Source organism: Vicugna pacos, chromosome 35 (assembly GCF_048564905.1).
Source record: "Vicugna pacos chromosome 35, VicPac4, whole genome shotgun sequence".
Classification (NCBI taxonomy): domain Eukaryota; kingdom Metazoa; phylum Chordata; class Mammalia; order Artiodactyla; family Camelidae; genus Vicugna; species Vicugna pacos.
Window position 1 is genome coordinate 21,938,558 of NC_133021.1, and position 17,154 is coordinate 21,955,711.

At 40.9% G+C, this 17,154-nt stretch overlaps 1 protein-coding gene across 1 annotated transcript; it reads right to left on the reverse strand.

Annotated features, from left to right (window-relative positions):
• Positions 1 to 16,311: 16,311 nt before the first annotated feature.
• LOC102543143 (oxaloacetate tautomerase FAHD1, mitochondrial-like) lies at positions 16,312 to 16,941 on the reverse strand. Its single transcript, XM_015243286.2, has one exon. It carries the CDS (start codon positions 16,939 to 16,941, stop codon positions 16,312 to 16,314), a length of 630 nt encoding a protein of 209 aa, XP_015098772.2.
• Positions 16,942 to 17,154: the final 213 nt, after the last annotated feature.

A 17,154-nucleotide genomic window follows, 5' to 3' on the forward strand; every position in this document is an offset into this window, starting at 1 on the left:
GTCCTAATAGACAGGGAGGCAAAGAGCTGCACGGAACTTCCACTGATTAGCTCCTGTGCTCTTTATCGCCTCTTTTGTGTTTGGCATTGTCCTGGCACATGGGTGTTTTGTTTTTATTTTAATGTGGCTAATTAATTGAAATGCTTGCTAAGATGAGTGGCTGCCTCGCTCCTGAAGACTGGGCAGTGGGCCTGCTGCTGAGGGGAGGGGACGAGGGGCCGACCCCTCTGCAGGCTCGATCCCTGGGTTAGTCTGCTAGGGCCGCCATCACCAAACACCACAGACTGGGGCAGGTAAACAACAGAAATTTATTTGCTTACAGTTCTGGAGACTAGAAGTCCATGGTTCTAGCTAATTCAGTTTCTGGTGAGAGCTCCCCTCCTGGTGGGTAGATGACCACCTTCTCACGAGGTCCTCACACGGCCTTTCCTTGGTGCACAGGTGTGGAAAGACCTCTCTCTCTTCCTCTTCCTACAGGATCATCAGTCCGATTGGATTAGGGCCAACCTTTAGGACCTCATTCAACCTTAATTACCTCCTAAAGACCCCGTATATCTCCAAATACCATCACAATGGGGGTTGGGGCTTCTACATATGAATTTAGTGGGGGATACAATTTAGTCCCTAGCTCTCATCATCAAAGAGAAGTGTATTTTCGGAGAGCCCAAACCCCTCCTCCCACTAGAACGTATGCTCCACAAAGACAGTGATGCTTAGTCCACTGATGTGTCCCAGCCGTCTGGAAAGGTGCCTGATACATAGCAACCCCTCAGCACATCATTTTTCAAATGAATGAAACACCTCCCCAGTTCCCTGGAAAGGACCCGTGGCCAGCCCTGTAATACTTCAGGGCTCCGACTTGTGCCTTCCAGCCCAGTACCTGCTACTACCAAAGTGACGTAGGACAGATCCCAGCCCCCAGCCACTCTCATCCTGTTCCCGGTAGTCCACCGCCGGTGGGGAGGTAAGGAAAGCTAAATCCAGCTACCCAAGAAGAAGGAAAATATTCATTCTGTAATATTTGAAGATATTCCTTGATATCCCAATGCCTTGATTATAGTCTGTTTTATATCTTGGATCTTGCTCTATGAAGGAGAGAGAAACTTTCCTCAAGCAGAAATCTTTTAACTCTTAGTAGGGAGAGCAGAACTAATGACTGAGTTTTGCTGTACAGCTCTTACCCTTTACAGCTCTTAATTCAGCATTATTCAGTGGGCAAAATTCCCATCAAGAGATTCATAACTTAGCCTGATTTTAACACTAGTGAAAATGTCATGGAGATAGCTAACTGTCAGCATGAGCCCTCATTTCCCATCACTTTGAATTAATAGCTACGACCTTACCTCCTGCTTCTCGCTCACATGCAACTCAAGAATTTACTCCACAGAAACCCTTGGTTCAAAGCAACACACTCTGTCCCCCTAGGAACACAGAAACAAAGTCTGAGTTGGAAGGTTTGTTGCGTTTTTTTTATCCTTTTTCCGTCATTCACATGTGGGCTCATCCTAAGGGAATACAACATTGTCGGAAACTCTAATCGGATCTTACCAGGGTTTTCCAATTTCAGTATGTGGTTTAGGAGAGAAAAGCTGTCATAAAAACTCATCTTTAGCAATACGAGTAATAGAGGGGGAATCTGCAGTCAAAGGGAAGTGGCTTTTGAGTACACATATGCTGTTTGCTCTCCCGGGTTTGACACATTACAGAGTAACCTTTCAGTTAAATCATAAAACTTTCGTGTTGCCTTCTCTTACTTCTTTGTGGATGGCTGATGAGAGAAGAAAATTACGTGAAGCCGTATTTACTTTTTAGTCCGTGGATTTTTTTCCCCCTCCTTTCATATAGCTGTGTTTGCCTGTATCTTATCTTTTATCCTTCACCTAATTTGTTGAGAGTAGCCACTCAAGGCATGGAGGTGAAGAGGAAGAAAACTCTTAGTCTTGAATCAATGAAAATGGAAACTGAAAAGTGAGGATGAGTTGACATTATCTGTGCAATACCCCTGGAAGGTTCTGGTTCCTGATGAGCTCAGGGCAGCCGAGCGGGCAGAAATCATACAGAAACAGAAGTCACACCACTTGCATCTCTCAAACTCTGGCACACGGTTGAGCAGTAAGTGCCTTCAGCTGTTGCCTCGGGTGTGTGAAGGGGAGGAGGGAAACCACTATTCAGATTGCCCAGCGAACCTGAAATTTGTAAATTAATATGTGCAGATGGCAGGGAAGCTTTTTCTATGAGAGGAGGTAATTGGGGCCAGCTCTGCCTGTTCAGTCAGGGGCATCTGAAATTCTTCCCAGTTCTGGGGGGATTATGAAATGTGGGCTTTTGGAGCTTTCTCATTTCAGAAGCCCCCAGTCCCTTCCGTGACTACTCTGCTTGTGCCAGGGTGGGACCCTGATGGCCTTGGTACTGGTCCTCAAGGTTTCACATGCCACCTCACCCCACCCACCTCAGGGCATTCTCGATGACAATCCGTGCTCAATGTCCCATCCCTCCTCGTATCACTACAGGGTAGAGTGAGGCACGTTCCAGGTGAAGAGGTTTTACAGTGCCACTCTGATCCCGGCATGTGGCCATCATCCCCGTGTCCTATACCTGGAGGCATAAACAGACCTCCAGGGGAGTTCTCATCATCCTTCCAAGCTGTGCCTGTGACTTATCTGGTCTGATCACATGGATCCTGGGGGCTGACCCTCCACAAATTCAGAGGACAAGAGCTGATACAACCATTGAGAAAGTTGTTCATTTGGAGTGATAGGAAATTAGATGTCTAGGTGCTCACACCCCTGGCTGACGTGGATGTCTCTGGAGAATGAGATGCCACAGGAAAAGTGCCGTGTAAGTCATATATTTACTGTAGGAAGGAATCAGTGCATAGTGGGTCTGATTTTATTGATCTAGAGTTGAGAAAATGAGATCTGGAGAGATGAAATAACTTTCCCAACCACCCAGCTGGTATGTCCTGGAGTCAGATAAGAAGCCAGATTCCCTGGACACTTTGTTTTATTTTTTCCACACTGACTCATAAGAACCCTCTTTTACTGGGTACTATCCTTGTAGAGAATCAGCTTCATTATTATACTGAGGGTGCTGTCAGCTTGAGCTGTCAGCTTGAGCCTGTCACTGCAGAGATGCAGACATACCCGACGGTCTGATGGCCTGTAGTATGAAACAGCCAAAAATTTCTTTGCACAAAGAACCAAGGATTTTGCAAAATAATTCACCCTCAGGAGGCCTGAATTAGGCCCCATGATAGCACTGGTAAGAATAAATTATGTTCTATTTGCTGCACAGCACAGGGAATTCTCTTCAATGTCTTGTAATGACCTATAATAGAATATAATCAGAAAAAAATAACTGAATTACTATGCTGTATGCCTGCAGCTAATATAATATTATAAATCCACTATTCTTCAATAATAATTTTTTTAAAAGAATGTATTATATTCTAAAGAAAAGGATGATTTTTTTCTGGCAGCCAGTGAAGCTCTTTCAACTTAGTTCATCTTGAGTTACTGTAGGGAGGGAACTGTATTCGCAAAAGAATTCCCATAAGAGCAAAAATTAGAAGACAGATACCACCCCACTTCACCAAGGCTGTCACTGACCTGGTCCAAGTCAAGGGCCATGGTCCACCAAGGGCAGTGGTACCCATCCTCTGTATCTTAGCGAATGCCACCCCTGGGAATTGTACAGCCAAACACAAGGGTTCTTGTCTAGAATATTCAATTCCATTCACTGGTGGAGTAAGAGACAGAGTAGTGAAGAGGGAAGGCTCAAAGCCAGGAAATCTAGTTTTGAAACTTCATTTAGTCACTGAAAACTGACAAACCTTAAGAAAGTTATTTCAACTTTCTGGACCTCAGTTTCCTCATCTGTAAAATGGATGGATGAGGAATAAGTTCTCTGGGGTTAAAATGATATGATTGGTTGTACCCTTCTTTGCCTTTTGCCATCAATCAGTGAGAAATATGTCCAAGGAACCAGTTTGGGGGACAACGCTTTGGTCGACTGGAGAACTTTTTTTGCACAATCCACTGATTATTTCTCAGGGAGAACCTTTCTGGGATGGGCATCGTTTTGCACGTAGTTCAGAGTTGCCAGAGTGATGGCTCAGCCACAGTCCCTCATAATAGACCTCTGATTAGCAGCACGCGGGAGTCATGAAGGGTGGTTGACTCAGCCGCACCTCCTTCTAAATATGGGTCTGATCATGCCTGCGCCCTGGCAGGATCCCCTCCCCTAAACTCCAGAGGAGCGACTTCAGCAGGAGATGTGCACCAGGGAGTGTTGCGGTTGATCATAAGTCTGCACCCAGACTCAGGGGACAGCACAGTGAACACAGTTCTCTGATTTTCAGTCCTCTGCCCTCCTGTCAGAGGGTCCGTTCAGTTTCATGTTCCAACAGCACGACCACCAGAAAGGGGAGGCCATGTGACCATCCCAGTGCCCCGCCCTTCCCCTTGGGAGCATGAATCATGTTCGTGGAAACACCTCTTAGGATCTTAACACAAGGAGTGACTCTGTGAGACTTTCCATTTATTCAACTAAAAGATGCTTCTTTGACATTGAAAATGCTCTAGAACAGAGTGATGGAAAGCTTCCAAGTTCTTTTTCATGAAGCCAAAATAGCAGTCATATCAAAATCGGACAAAAGCAGTGCAAAAAGGAAAACTGAAAACAATGTTCACCTCTGAATAAATACCAATGGGCAAAGTTAAATACAATAGTACTAAGTAGACTCTGGTGGTAAACTAAAAGAATGGCACAGTAGGACAGAGAGTTCAGTGTAGAGGCTGAGTTCTGACTCGAGCCAGATTATCTGAGTGTGAAGGCTCCTCTGCCTGTTTAATAGCTGTAGGATCTCGGGCAAGTTACTCAACCTTTCTGTGTCTCCATCTTCTTATCGGAGGAATGGGGATAATTATAGTAACTACCTCATGGGTTGTTGTGTGGGTTAAATTAGTTACTATACACAAAGTGCTTAGAATTGGGCCCGGCACACAGCAAGTCAGCTTGTATTTTTGTCTTTTTTTTTCAGGTATACAAGGGCTGAGGCAGGGGTCAAACTGTTTTTCCCAAATAAAATGACTGTTTGCTCCAGCATAATTTATTAACTACTAGTTTATTTTCTGACCTATTTGAAATAATGGGCTTTGCCAGATTCTAAATATCAGGATCTATTCCAAGATGTTCCATCCTGTTACATTTACTTGGAAGTCTATTTTTGATCCAGTAGCATATTGTTTATATTTTTAAAACAGGTTTTTAATAATTTGTATAATTTTTTCTTTGCTACCACCTTATTTGTTCTAAATTGTTCTGGTCATTTGCCCTCATTATCTTTCCCGATGGTTCAAAAAGCAAAACTACAAACCAATTTCACTTATACGTATCAGAGCAAGCAGTTTAAATAAAATAATAGCAAATACCTACTGAGTATTAGTAGACTTTCTTTAGCCTTAAAATTACTTTAATGATATTTAATATCTTTATTGTATTCCAGGAAACTGGTGTACTTTCCAGCTGCTCGAAGTATTTTTATGAATTACCTCAGTGTGTTTTAAATTTTCTTATAGTGACTCTTCCATCTTTATTGTTAAATTGATTTTTTTGTTTGTTTTTTCATTATAAGGAATTAGGACTTTCCCCCTTGTATATTTTAATTGGCTGTTGTCCACATATAGGGACGTTTAATCAATGTTATATATTTATATTTTAAATATAGAATTCTCTTCTCTTAATTCTTTTCTTAATTCTAGCATATTTCCCCCTTTATTTTCTTGAGCTTTCTAGATAATCATATCAACTGCAAATAATGAAAATTTGGTGTCTGATTTCCAGCTTATACACTATTCTCATTCTTTACTAGCCAATGCTGATATTCATAGAGCAATCTCAAATAGTGGTGATGCTACCAGACATCTTTTTTATCCTCTGACTTTAGTGATTATGTGCCTGTGCTGTAAGCAAGCGTTTTGTTTGGTTTTATCCCAAGTGGTTCAATTATAGTGAAAACTATTACTGAGAAGTGACACAAAGTCAACCCCAAACTACTGGGGTAATTTGGTTTTGTTGTTGTTGTTGTTTTCTTGTTTGTTTGTTCAATTTCATTTATGAGCTGGTGAGTAAAGAAAATATTTCTGCAGAGAGGGTCAAGGCATAGGATTAGATGTCTACACTAAAAATAATCTCCAAGTGTCTCTGACGTAGTGGAACCAGAGACTGGTAGTTAAAACCATTACACGAAACCATAATACCTCTTACCTAGAGCAGATTAAATGCTCTCCTTTCCCCACCTCCATGACTCCATTTCTCAGTGCCCCCACACCATCCTAAAACCATTCCACCATGTTAACAAAATCGTGCAATGACTACCATTTCCTAGGTGCTTATTCTTGTCTTTGCAGAAGGTAGGCAACTTGTGCAGTGACACAAAGCAAGTAAGAGGCAGAGCCAGGATTAAAAACCAGATTGGCTTGACTCTCATCCATGCTTTAAATGGATTTGGATGGATTCAGACTCCAGTGCTTGCCCTTTGGAGAGCAGCGTCCAGTCAATGAAATAGCTAGTCATGTAAACGTAAGTGGTAGGTACGGGAACTAAATAATGTGGAATTGCTATTCAGACTTCTGTAACACCCACAGGGTCCAAGAAAGAGCAACTACCAAGTCAGTTCTTTGTACATTACAGACAGGGTAGGTGCAAAAAAAATTTTTTTTTCGCTATCATGATGGATGCACACACAAGGCCTTTTAAAAAATTCTGACTCATCATCTCTTTCAAAATTCTATCTAGTTGCATTTCAGTGTAAGTTGAGAGGAATTTTTTCACTTTCCATGCCTTTTTGTCTTCAATAGTACAGATAATATAACCTTTACTTATATAAGCAAAACCATCTCTATTATGACTTCAGCTGTAATAATCTGCCAGCCAGTGAGCATTAACTAAACACTTCATTCCTCCATCCCCGACATATACTGCTCACCTCAGAGGGAGAGATGAGCTTCCTACATGAATTCTTGCCTTAGTGATATATTAGGTTTTCTGAAAAACCTTTCACATAACAACTTAAAAGTATATCCCCTTTTCACAATCCCGCACATTTTACCAATCATGTTAAAAACAGTAATTAATAGTGATAAAGAATTAGACATTAACTAGACAGCATGAGAGGTCAAGCCCTTGGAAAGTGGCAGGGATTCTGCTGACTCCACGGCTTGTTTTTGATTTTGCCTCATTGTCTCACAGCTTACAAGCCACAGCAGGCTTTCATTCTGAAAAGTCGATATCCAAGGGCATGTTTTAAATTAATCAAACCTGTTTCTGAGAGATAAGCTAAATTAGTTCTTTAAAAGGAGAATGTGAAACGCAAACTTACGTATTCACCATTATATCTGGTTTCAAGAAATAGCCTTACGTAACCCCAAAGTGGATGTAAATGATGACTAACACCCAACTTCAAGTTTGAAACTGATACAAACTCTCAAAATAATAAGTTGTGACAATCTTCTGAAGTCATAGGTTGGACTCAATATGTTTCTGATTGTTCCATTCATTTAAATCATAGTTTATATGATGGGAGTCATGTCATAAGTATGTATTAAGCTCCATTATGTACTATGGATTTAGAAAAGGGGTTTAAGATGTAGTTTGTCCACCCAGAAGGTAAAGTCTTGCTGAGGCAGAAGACTTAGAGACATGGAAACAGTCATAGATAAATAAAAATTATATGGAAATGACTCAAAATTCAGTTTCCAAATGTTGTGATATGCGTTTACAATCTCTGTTACCTTCTTGCCTCTGTATCCTCGTTTAATCGTGGTCCAAAGCCTAGTTCTTTCCAATCTAACCACAGCCTACAGAAATCTTAGACTGAGGCACGCTTTTCATTATCAAACAGGAGATTATTACTATCCCCTGGTTCAAGAGTAGCTTTAACAAAAGATTAGTGCATAAAACTTAAGCAGCCTATAAAAAAGGAAGAGCTTCAGAGAAAACAAGTAAGGTGTCTGGAAGCCATCTTGCTTCTTCAATTACCCTAAAAACCTTTAGATACTCCTTGATTTCTTTACTGGCAGTAACTTGAAGGTTTCCAGACTGTAGGCTTCCTGAAGAAAGGTAATTTTTGTTTTGGTTGTCCCCATGCCCACCAAGGTATTTACCACATGCGAGACATTCGATGTTATCTGCTGGATTAAAGAAAAAGAAAGAATGAATAAATGTCTTCTTTAGAACAATGTTAAAATGCAAAGTTAAGTAGCACAGTAAAGTTTGGATAAGATACCTTTTGATTCTTCTCAGTAAACAAAAGCCTGCATTTAAAACAATCTGTAAGATGTTTCCAACGTTTGCCTCTAATAGTTGGCTGCATCATACATCAACAAATTCTTAAATACCAGGGAGCCAATGTTGAAAGACTGTGTATTCTTTTGGCTCTGTATGTATTAAATATGGGTTTTGTTTTGTCTTATTTTGTTTTTTTGCAAATGTGGTGAGAAAGATTATTCCAAATGGTGAAAAAAAAATCCCCTGATTTAAGTAAAGAAAGATTATTATTTCTAAGCTTTTCCCTTGTGGGGAAAGGTGATTTCACTGCTATTGAAGTTTTCATTTTAGAGTTGCAGTCTTTCATCTTTTGAGTTTATGGTTGGCAGTGAAATAGATGTCTTCATAAAATAAATTGTTGAAATACCACTGGCAAATTTCAATATTCCTGCTCTCGATTATTCTACTTGAAGAACAGTCCCCAGTGAGAGAGCTATCTGTGGTCCACAGAATGCAGGCAACTCTTCAGAGTCTGAAATGAGACTAACATCTAGTTGATTAAGTGAAATTAAAACCCAATTAATGGTTGCAAATATGCTGTTCATTGAATGTTTATTTACTCCCAGATTCATATGTTGAAACTTAACCCCCAGTGTGATGGTATTTGGAGGTGGCAACTTTGAGAGGTGGTTAAGTCATGAGGGTGGAGTCCTCATGAATGGGATTAGTGCCTTTATAAAAAGAGACCTTCAAAGAGCTCCCTCACCCTTTCTGCCACATGAGGACACAGCAAGTAGTCCTCACCAGGCACCAAATCTTTCAGTTCCTTGGTCTTGGACCTCCCAGCTTCCAGAACTGTGAGAAATAAATAGTAAATATCCATTACTTGAGTCACCCATTCTGGGATTTTTTTTTTTTTTGTTATAGTAGCCCAGGCAGACAAAGACAAGATACATATGGATTCCTAATATAGTAATGTGAGTGTGGATGATTCCTCCTTCATCAATACATCAAGTTCAGTACATCAAAAATGAATTTTTCTGTTGCCACATCTAAGCAGCCAATATGAGCTCCCCTTTCATAATCAGAATGGCCTTCACAAGTGAATCCCAACCGATTTCACGGTGGATGACCCAGCCACGCAGGCAAAAATGGTGAGCAATTACCACCTGGAAGCCTGGATACTCTGAAAGCGTGTCATTATGGGAATCATTTTCATGGAGGTTGCTATGGTTTCTGTGCTGCACTTTCTCTCTAGAGTTGGATGATTTTAGTTAATCAATGGCAAGCCACAGTGTAATCATTTTCTCTTCAGAGAACATAAGGAAAAAGAAAAAGCCTGGAGTCTGTTGCACAATGTCATTGCTAACAGTTTGCTGTTGTTTTCTGTTTATTTGTTTTGCTACAAAAGAAAGACATGTTCTTATTCTAAATGAAGAGCAGGAAAGGAAAGCTGGGGAAAAATTCAGCCTGGCCTTTTGAGAAGCACCAGAAAAGCTATTCTCCCACATGATCTTCCTAGAATAGTTTTTTGTTAGGATGTTCATCCAGGAAGATGTGAGGAGGAAATAATCCATACCCATGAAGAATCTTGAGATTTTCTTACTACGTCTGCAAGGTGTGTGGGTGCTGAGAAGCCATGGTTTGGGTTTATTGTTTTACCTAAAGTCAATCATGCTTCGGGTTTTTACAGTTTGTTTACTGGATATTATTAAAAGCAAAAGCCACTACTTCATATAATGTCAAACACAAATAAAATATGGGAAAGAACCCTATTAAAAGAAGCAGAGAAATAGAATCATCACAAGTAAAACCACAAAAGAGGCTTAGGAGATTATTCAGAAAGCTGAATATTCAAGAACTGGCACCAACTTTTCCTTCCTAGTCCTAAGAGTGGATTGGATATAATCTAAGTGTGTCACACTCATTCAATGCCGGTGTATTTACTAAATTTGAATTTGGGGGCAGATGTTAGCAAAAGGACCAACAAGATACAAACTCTGGCCATCTTCATACAGAGTCCATTCACCCCAGACAGTGGAGACAGCATGTGAAAGTCACAGGGAACAGAGGTCTTCTCGGAAGTAGTTCAAGACTTCTGGGTCACATCGTCAAGGAGGATGGGTGGTGGGATTTACCAAGAAGGAGGCAAGACTCATGTTTTGAGAAACTTTGCATTTGCATATAGAAAATACAAGTCTATGAACAATTTAGAAAAATTTTCTCATTGTAAATGTAAAGTTCAGCCAATTTCCTATTTAGATTTTGTAACAAGCAGTCAAAGCCAGAATTCTGTGGTCTCATATAAACAAATCACACCACTCCCAACTATTCTGATTTGAAAGGATGTGTTTAATTCAAGCTGTAGGAGTTTTAGTTCATATTTGAAAACAGGCCTATTTTTAGACAGACACAGCTCTCTACAAAAGGGCTGTGTTCCTTAACAATGTTAAAAAAGAAATTCAGAGCCTTCACGTGCACCATTAGATACATAAGAGAAACAATGGACTTCAGAGTTTCAAAGACAGTGTTGATGTAGTGTGAATATTACTTTTCCCTTAGTTTCTCTTTTTGGAAAATAAAAATAAAATACAGATAGTGGGAAATTACTTCAGGAAAGTCCATTAATCTGTGAAGATTAGAGGCCGCCCTTGGCTTTAGTTGTTACTGTCACATCCATAAGCCTCCATCACTGTTATTTTGGGAGTTAGCTCTATGCTTTGTTCCCCTGATTTATATGAGGAAATGGGGTTTTCCCCCTCTTGGCTCATCAGGCAGGCTGAGAACCCATCAGGATTTACAGAAGTGAGTTTCTGTCCACAATGGCTGACTTCCTCTGAGCGCTATAGTCACGTACCTCTGCCCATTGAGATTTCCCTGCAAGTGTGCAGAGTTCTTTTATAGAGCATGTGATCTGTTCACATTGTGGTCTGCATGCTTTTTAGCACTTTTGGTGAGAACCACAGCATGCACCATAGACGTTGGAAACTACATGCTTTTTTTTTTTAATATCGTTCACACTTCTGCTTGGGACACTTCTGCAGTATCTTGGAGACTATTCTCATTGCGACCTACTTTCTTGTCTGCTTATAAAAACAATACCTAGTTGTTATAGAATATTTGAAAATATAGAAGTTTTAAAATGAGCATTAAAAGTTACCTACAATCACACCATACACTTATTACTACTGTTAATATATGGTATATTTTCTTTAAAATTTTATGCACTCACACACATACATATATCCAAATATACACACAAATACAATGAACTATATATATGACTATATATATATATATATATATATATATACACACACATACACACACGCACACACAGTGAACTATAAGGATAATCTTTAGTCTGTCATAGGTGTTACAACTATTTATTCTTATTTGACATTAGCCTTTTAGTTTTAAGACTATTGATAATTATACACTTTAAATCATTTGTTTTAAAAACTTTGTCCATCAGCATCTCATAATAACCTCTAATGGAAAAGAATCTGAAAAATAATCGAGATATATAGATATATATATATTAATCACTTTGCTGTACACCTGATATGTAAATCAACTATACTTTAATAAAATAAATAAATAAATAATAATTAAGACTTTGTGACTCCTCTAATCGCTTTTATGCTTAGAAAGTTCTTTCACACACTAATATCTAACAGAGTTTCAGTCCTGTTATTTCATTTTATAGTTTTCTGCTGCACGCATCTGGACTTTTTAACTATAAGATTTAAAGAGAGTATCTTATCTAACTTACCGACCTATTAATTGTCTCAACAGCATTTTTTGACTATTCCTCTCTTCACTGATTTATACCATCTTTATCATATCCTGTTATATTTATATCCTGAGATTTCTATCTGGGCTAAGTATTATGTTATGTTGTGTTGATCTGTCCCTTTGTACATTCATTCATGTAACACATGTTTCTGAGGGCCTGTGATGTGCCAGGCATCATTTTAGGCAATGAGGATAAAGCAGTAACACACACACATTCATCCCTCCCCTTACGAAATTTACATTCCGGCACAGGTTGGAAGGAGATTAATGAATACAGAATGACTAAGTAAAATATGTATCATATTAGACAGTCATGAGAGCTGTGAAGTAAAACACTAAAGCAAACAGAACCGATAGGAAGTGTGTGTGTGTGGAGGAAGATGGTGATTACTAGGTTGTTATCGTTCAGTATTTGGAGGCAACCCTCCGACCCTAAGACATAAAATAATCTGAAAACATGAAATACTCATGCTTTGGATGATATCAGAGAATGCTTTTTTGGTGAGGGCAGTGCCAAGAACAGTGCTGTAAATACAAGAGAAATGATTTGTGTGGGAGAATACTATTCTTATTTGACATTACAAGTAGGTTGAACCTTTTCCCCTGGGACTGACTTTGCTGGATTTTATTACCACTTGGACTGTTCCCCATAAACAGCTCTTGATTGACTAAACAAAGAGCTGCTTGTCTTATGGATGGCAGTTCCAAGGTGATCAGACAGCATCCTGTTTGGAAGGCTGACACTCTGATCAATGAAAGTCAAAATAAGTCAGCCCGGAGACTGAATAACAGAATGGCATGATGTTTTCTCCTGTGTTTGGGTTTTTACCAACTTGTGGGCAGTGGCCAATGGCCTGTCTATGAGGTGAGCAGACAGGCAATGGACAACTGGCCTATTAAAGGATGCTTGGGTTGAGGAGAATCCTGTAGAAATCACCATGGAAATTTGAAGGGTGCATTAAAGTAAGACATGTCAATCAATGACCATCAGAAAAACCCCCTACCAGGAGTGGAAGTAATTTGAGCTGGCCAGTGGCTATCCCAGGGTGCTCACTTGAGGTGGCCACCTGGTTCCATGAAGTGAGTGGACACTGAAGGGCTGGAGCAATGCAGAGATGGGTTGATGTGATGGACTGAGTATATGCACCTATGTAACCCTGCCTTCCATGAGTAACAGTGGACCAAGGGGGAGACACTTGCTCATCTAGTATTGTAGTCTACAATCTAAACCAGCACAGTGGCTGAACTTAAACTCCCTTCCAATGGTGGAAAACTTTGGGTCTAAATGGAGAAAAGAAGGAATAGTAACTGAGCATAAAGAAATGAATAAATGGATTGGGTAGTTAGGAAAAACCCATTACTATATTAATGCTTCAGAAAAGGCTCAGAGAGGACATTGTCTTTTCATTCAATTATACCAGATACCTGAAAGGGTGAAGCCATGTATTACTGAGACCACTCCTACTTTTGGAAGGTGACAAGGTTGAATAGAAGCCTGCACACCTGAGGGGACCTATCCTGGGAGACATTTGGGTCATACAATATAATGATGGGTTGGATTAATTATTAATGACCAAATGAGGTTCCAGTAATGAGCTAGAATCTTTTGACTTCTATTTTAACAGGGAAAATCCCCACCCAATCCCAGCTCCTCCAAATGTTAGGCATATTCATATTAATATTCTTGTTATATAAAGGCTACACCAAATATAGAAGTTCAGACAAATATGATCATTTAAGGGAGCCACGGGCAAAAATGAGGGGATAATCTGTTGTATAATAATTTGTCCAGTCTTTGTCCTTGGTTCCTGGGAGGTAACCTCTATATCTTTGACATCTCCTGAGTTATAAGAGTATCTCTGCTCTATGTGAACATCTTAGCCAATCTGAGTTTATGCTAATGAGATGGCGCTGATGGACTTGGCCATGCTGAAGAAAACAATCATGTGATTAAAGGGTTGATACGTGATAGCCACCCAACCTCTTGACCTCTAGGAAGGATGGGGGCTGGAAACTGAATTCAGTCATGCGGCCAGATGATTCAGTTATGACTACATAATGAAACCCCAAGAAAAACTCTAGACACTGAGGCTCAGGTATGCTTTCTAGTTGGTGAACACATCAGCGTGCCAGGAGGGTGATGCAGCCTGATCCCTCAGAGAGAATTCAGGAAAGCTCCGTGTTTGGGACCTTCTTTGTCCTTGCCTCGTCTCTTTATTTGGCTGGTCCTGATTTGTATCCTTCATAATAAAACTGTAATTATAAGTATAGCACTTTTGTGATTGCTGTGAGTCATTCTAGCAAATTATCAGACCAGAACAGGTCACGGAAACCTTCCTAAATTTATACTCAGATGCTCAGAGTGTGGGTAGCCTGTAGACCCCTGAGCTTGCAGTTGGCACCTAAAGGGAGGGCAGCCTTGTTGGGGACTGCACCTTTAAGCCTGTGGACTGTGCACTAACTCTCAATGGTTAGCCTCAGAGTGGCGTTGTGGCATTGAAGGTGGCCTTATAGATCTTGCACCAGAAGAAAGAAGCGTGGAGGCCCTAATGCAGACGCATGCCTGGAGGGTTCAAGGACACCAGGAGGCTAGTCTGGCTACATCAGAATCTGCAGGGACACAGGCTGTGTCAGGCCTTCTTTGTACTTTCCTCCACTTTGTCACCGCTTTGCACCTCCCGTGGCCTTTGGATGCCAGAATCCCCACTTTGGCATTTTTCAGTCCTTCCAAGCATGGCTCCTGTTGACTCTCCCCATTTTTTCACATCAGAACAGTTCATTCTTTTGGCAGAAGGCATTAAGAGCTTCATTTCCTCAAGCAAAAAGTACCCCTCAGGATTTCAGGCCTGTGGTTATCTGTGACAGACCTGGGTTGTGCTTCTGTGCCCGGTAATACTGCTCTCTCCAGGGCAGAACGGCACCTGCCATCTTCACGTGCATCGGGGGTGCTAACGGAAGCCATTCCTGGTTTTCTGATTGTTATCTCTGGCTGATTCCTTCACCTCTGTGACTTCTCTCAGGCATCCTGCGCATCAGTCTGCCACACTGCCTTTCCATTTGGCTGTTTTATCAGAAAGAAGCATCCTCTGTCACCTTTGATTACTAGAGGGTAGGGAAGGATAATGTTCAACCTCCTCCTAGAAAAGAACAAGAAGAAGTGAGTGTGGTTTCTTCCCCTTTTCTCCAGCTGGGAAGAACAGTGGGGAAAATCTGAAAAGAAAAGGTAATGAATGCATTTCATCTGAGACTTTTGTCAAGAACCTTAGGGACTTGGAACACCAGGACTATCAAGTTCCCCAGTAAGAGCACTCGTGCTACTGGACCACTAAGAACAATTTCTTCCATCTCCACCAGTTCTTCAGCAGGGGACACGGCTAGAGGACAACAGACTATCTTTAGTCCATGTAACAGAGCCCTGCCTGCAGAAAACCCAGTGTTTTATCATGATTTGACTAAGGGTAATAAAATATTGCTAATTAGTTCATATAAAATATTTACAGCCATAATACTTGCAAATCCATAAATACATGGATTAATTAATTAATGCAAATGAAAAAAGTCATTAAAAGTTGGCTAACATTCTTCACTAAGAGTTGTTGAAGGTCATAGAAAACAGTACTAATTCTAACGTCCATAAAAACCACATTATCCTCTTATGCCTCAGTATCATGAGTACCATCACAAAGATGAAGGCTACTTAAAGTTTTTTTGGGGGGGGGCAGTAATTTGGGAATTTTTATTTTTACAAATACCTCCGGATGATTTTCACAATCAAGAAAATTTGGGGAACGTGCTTTTCTGCTTCCTTTGCAGATTTTAAGTCTTGAACATCTGGTCCCAGAAATGACCCAATGAAAAAAGTCTTATCCAGTCGAGTTTTAGGAAAGGAAGTCTTCTGAATGTGTGGCTTGTTGTTTCCTAGAAGGCACTGTTTCTCATTTCCATTTCTGGTCCAACTCTTCTAGATCAGGTTTTTCTTGGAGGGTCCATCTTCCTTGGGTTGAGGTATAGCAATACAATCACTTATTAATTTACATCCCTTTTTTAATTTAAGTATAGTTGATTTACAATGTTGTATTAACTTCTGGTGTACAGTACTGTGATTCAGTTAATCTAATCATTTAAAAAATTGGCTTCGTATTAAAAATTGTCATATTTAATTAAATAACCTTTGCTTGCTTGCTTTTGTCTCCTTCCCTTCTGCCCTGAAACTTGTGTTAATAAGTTAGGGTGCTTTGTATAAACTCAATATTTTGGCCTTCCCACCTTAAATTTCTTACTGACGACCCCGTGTATGACAGCCTGGGTCTCATCGTTTTCTTTAACAGGTCCCACTCCCTTTGGTGTCCCTGTCAAGATAATATCTCCTTCTTCCAAGATCATTATCTCAGAAAACATGGAGGATGTCTCACCCTCCTGCCTGAGTTCGCCGTTGACCTTGAGCCAGAGCTTCAGGTTGTGAGGGTCAGGGATCTTCTCTTTGGGCACGAACGCGTTGACGGGGCAGGAGGCCGTGAAGCTCTCGGCCAGAGTCCAAGGCAGCCCCTTCTTCTTGCACTCGTCCTGCACATCCCTGGCGGTCATGTCCGGGCACAGGGCATAGCCGGCCACGTAGTTCCTGGCGGCGGCCTCCGAGACGGCGCGGCCGCGCTTGCCCATCACTACGCCCAGCTCGAGCTCGTGGTGCAGGTTGCGGCTGCAGGCGGGCATCAGGGCCCGCGAGCCCTCGGGGCGTAGGCGGGCCGGCTTCAGGAAGAGCGCCGGCTCGCTCGGCACCTCGCTCTGCATCTCCCTGACTCGATCCGCATAGTTCCTGCCACGCACACGATGTTCTTCCCCATTCCCAGAGCGGGACAGCGGCCTGGTGGCAGCCATGGCTCCTGCCTGCTGTCCCATGGCTCCTGCCCGCTGTCCAAGTGTTTCTTGATTTGTTTAAATTTAATTTGGTTTCCACACCAACATGTTAATGACAAGGAATAATCAGTATTACAATCCATAGGAAGTAAAATAAAGCAATTTTTCAATCTTTTAATAACTCATAGCATTTCTCTACTTTCTCTGCATGAAAAATGTTGCCAGGGGAATACT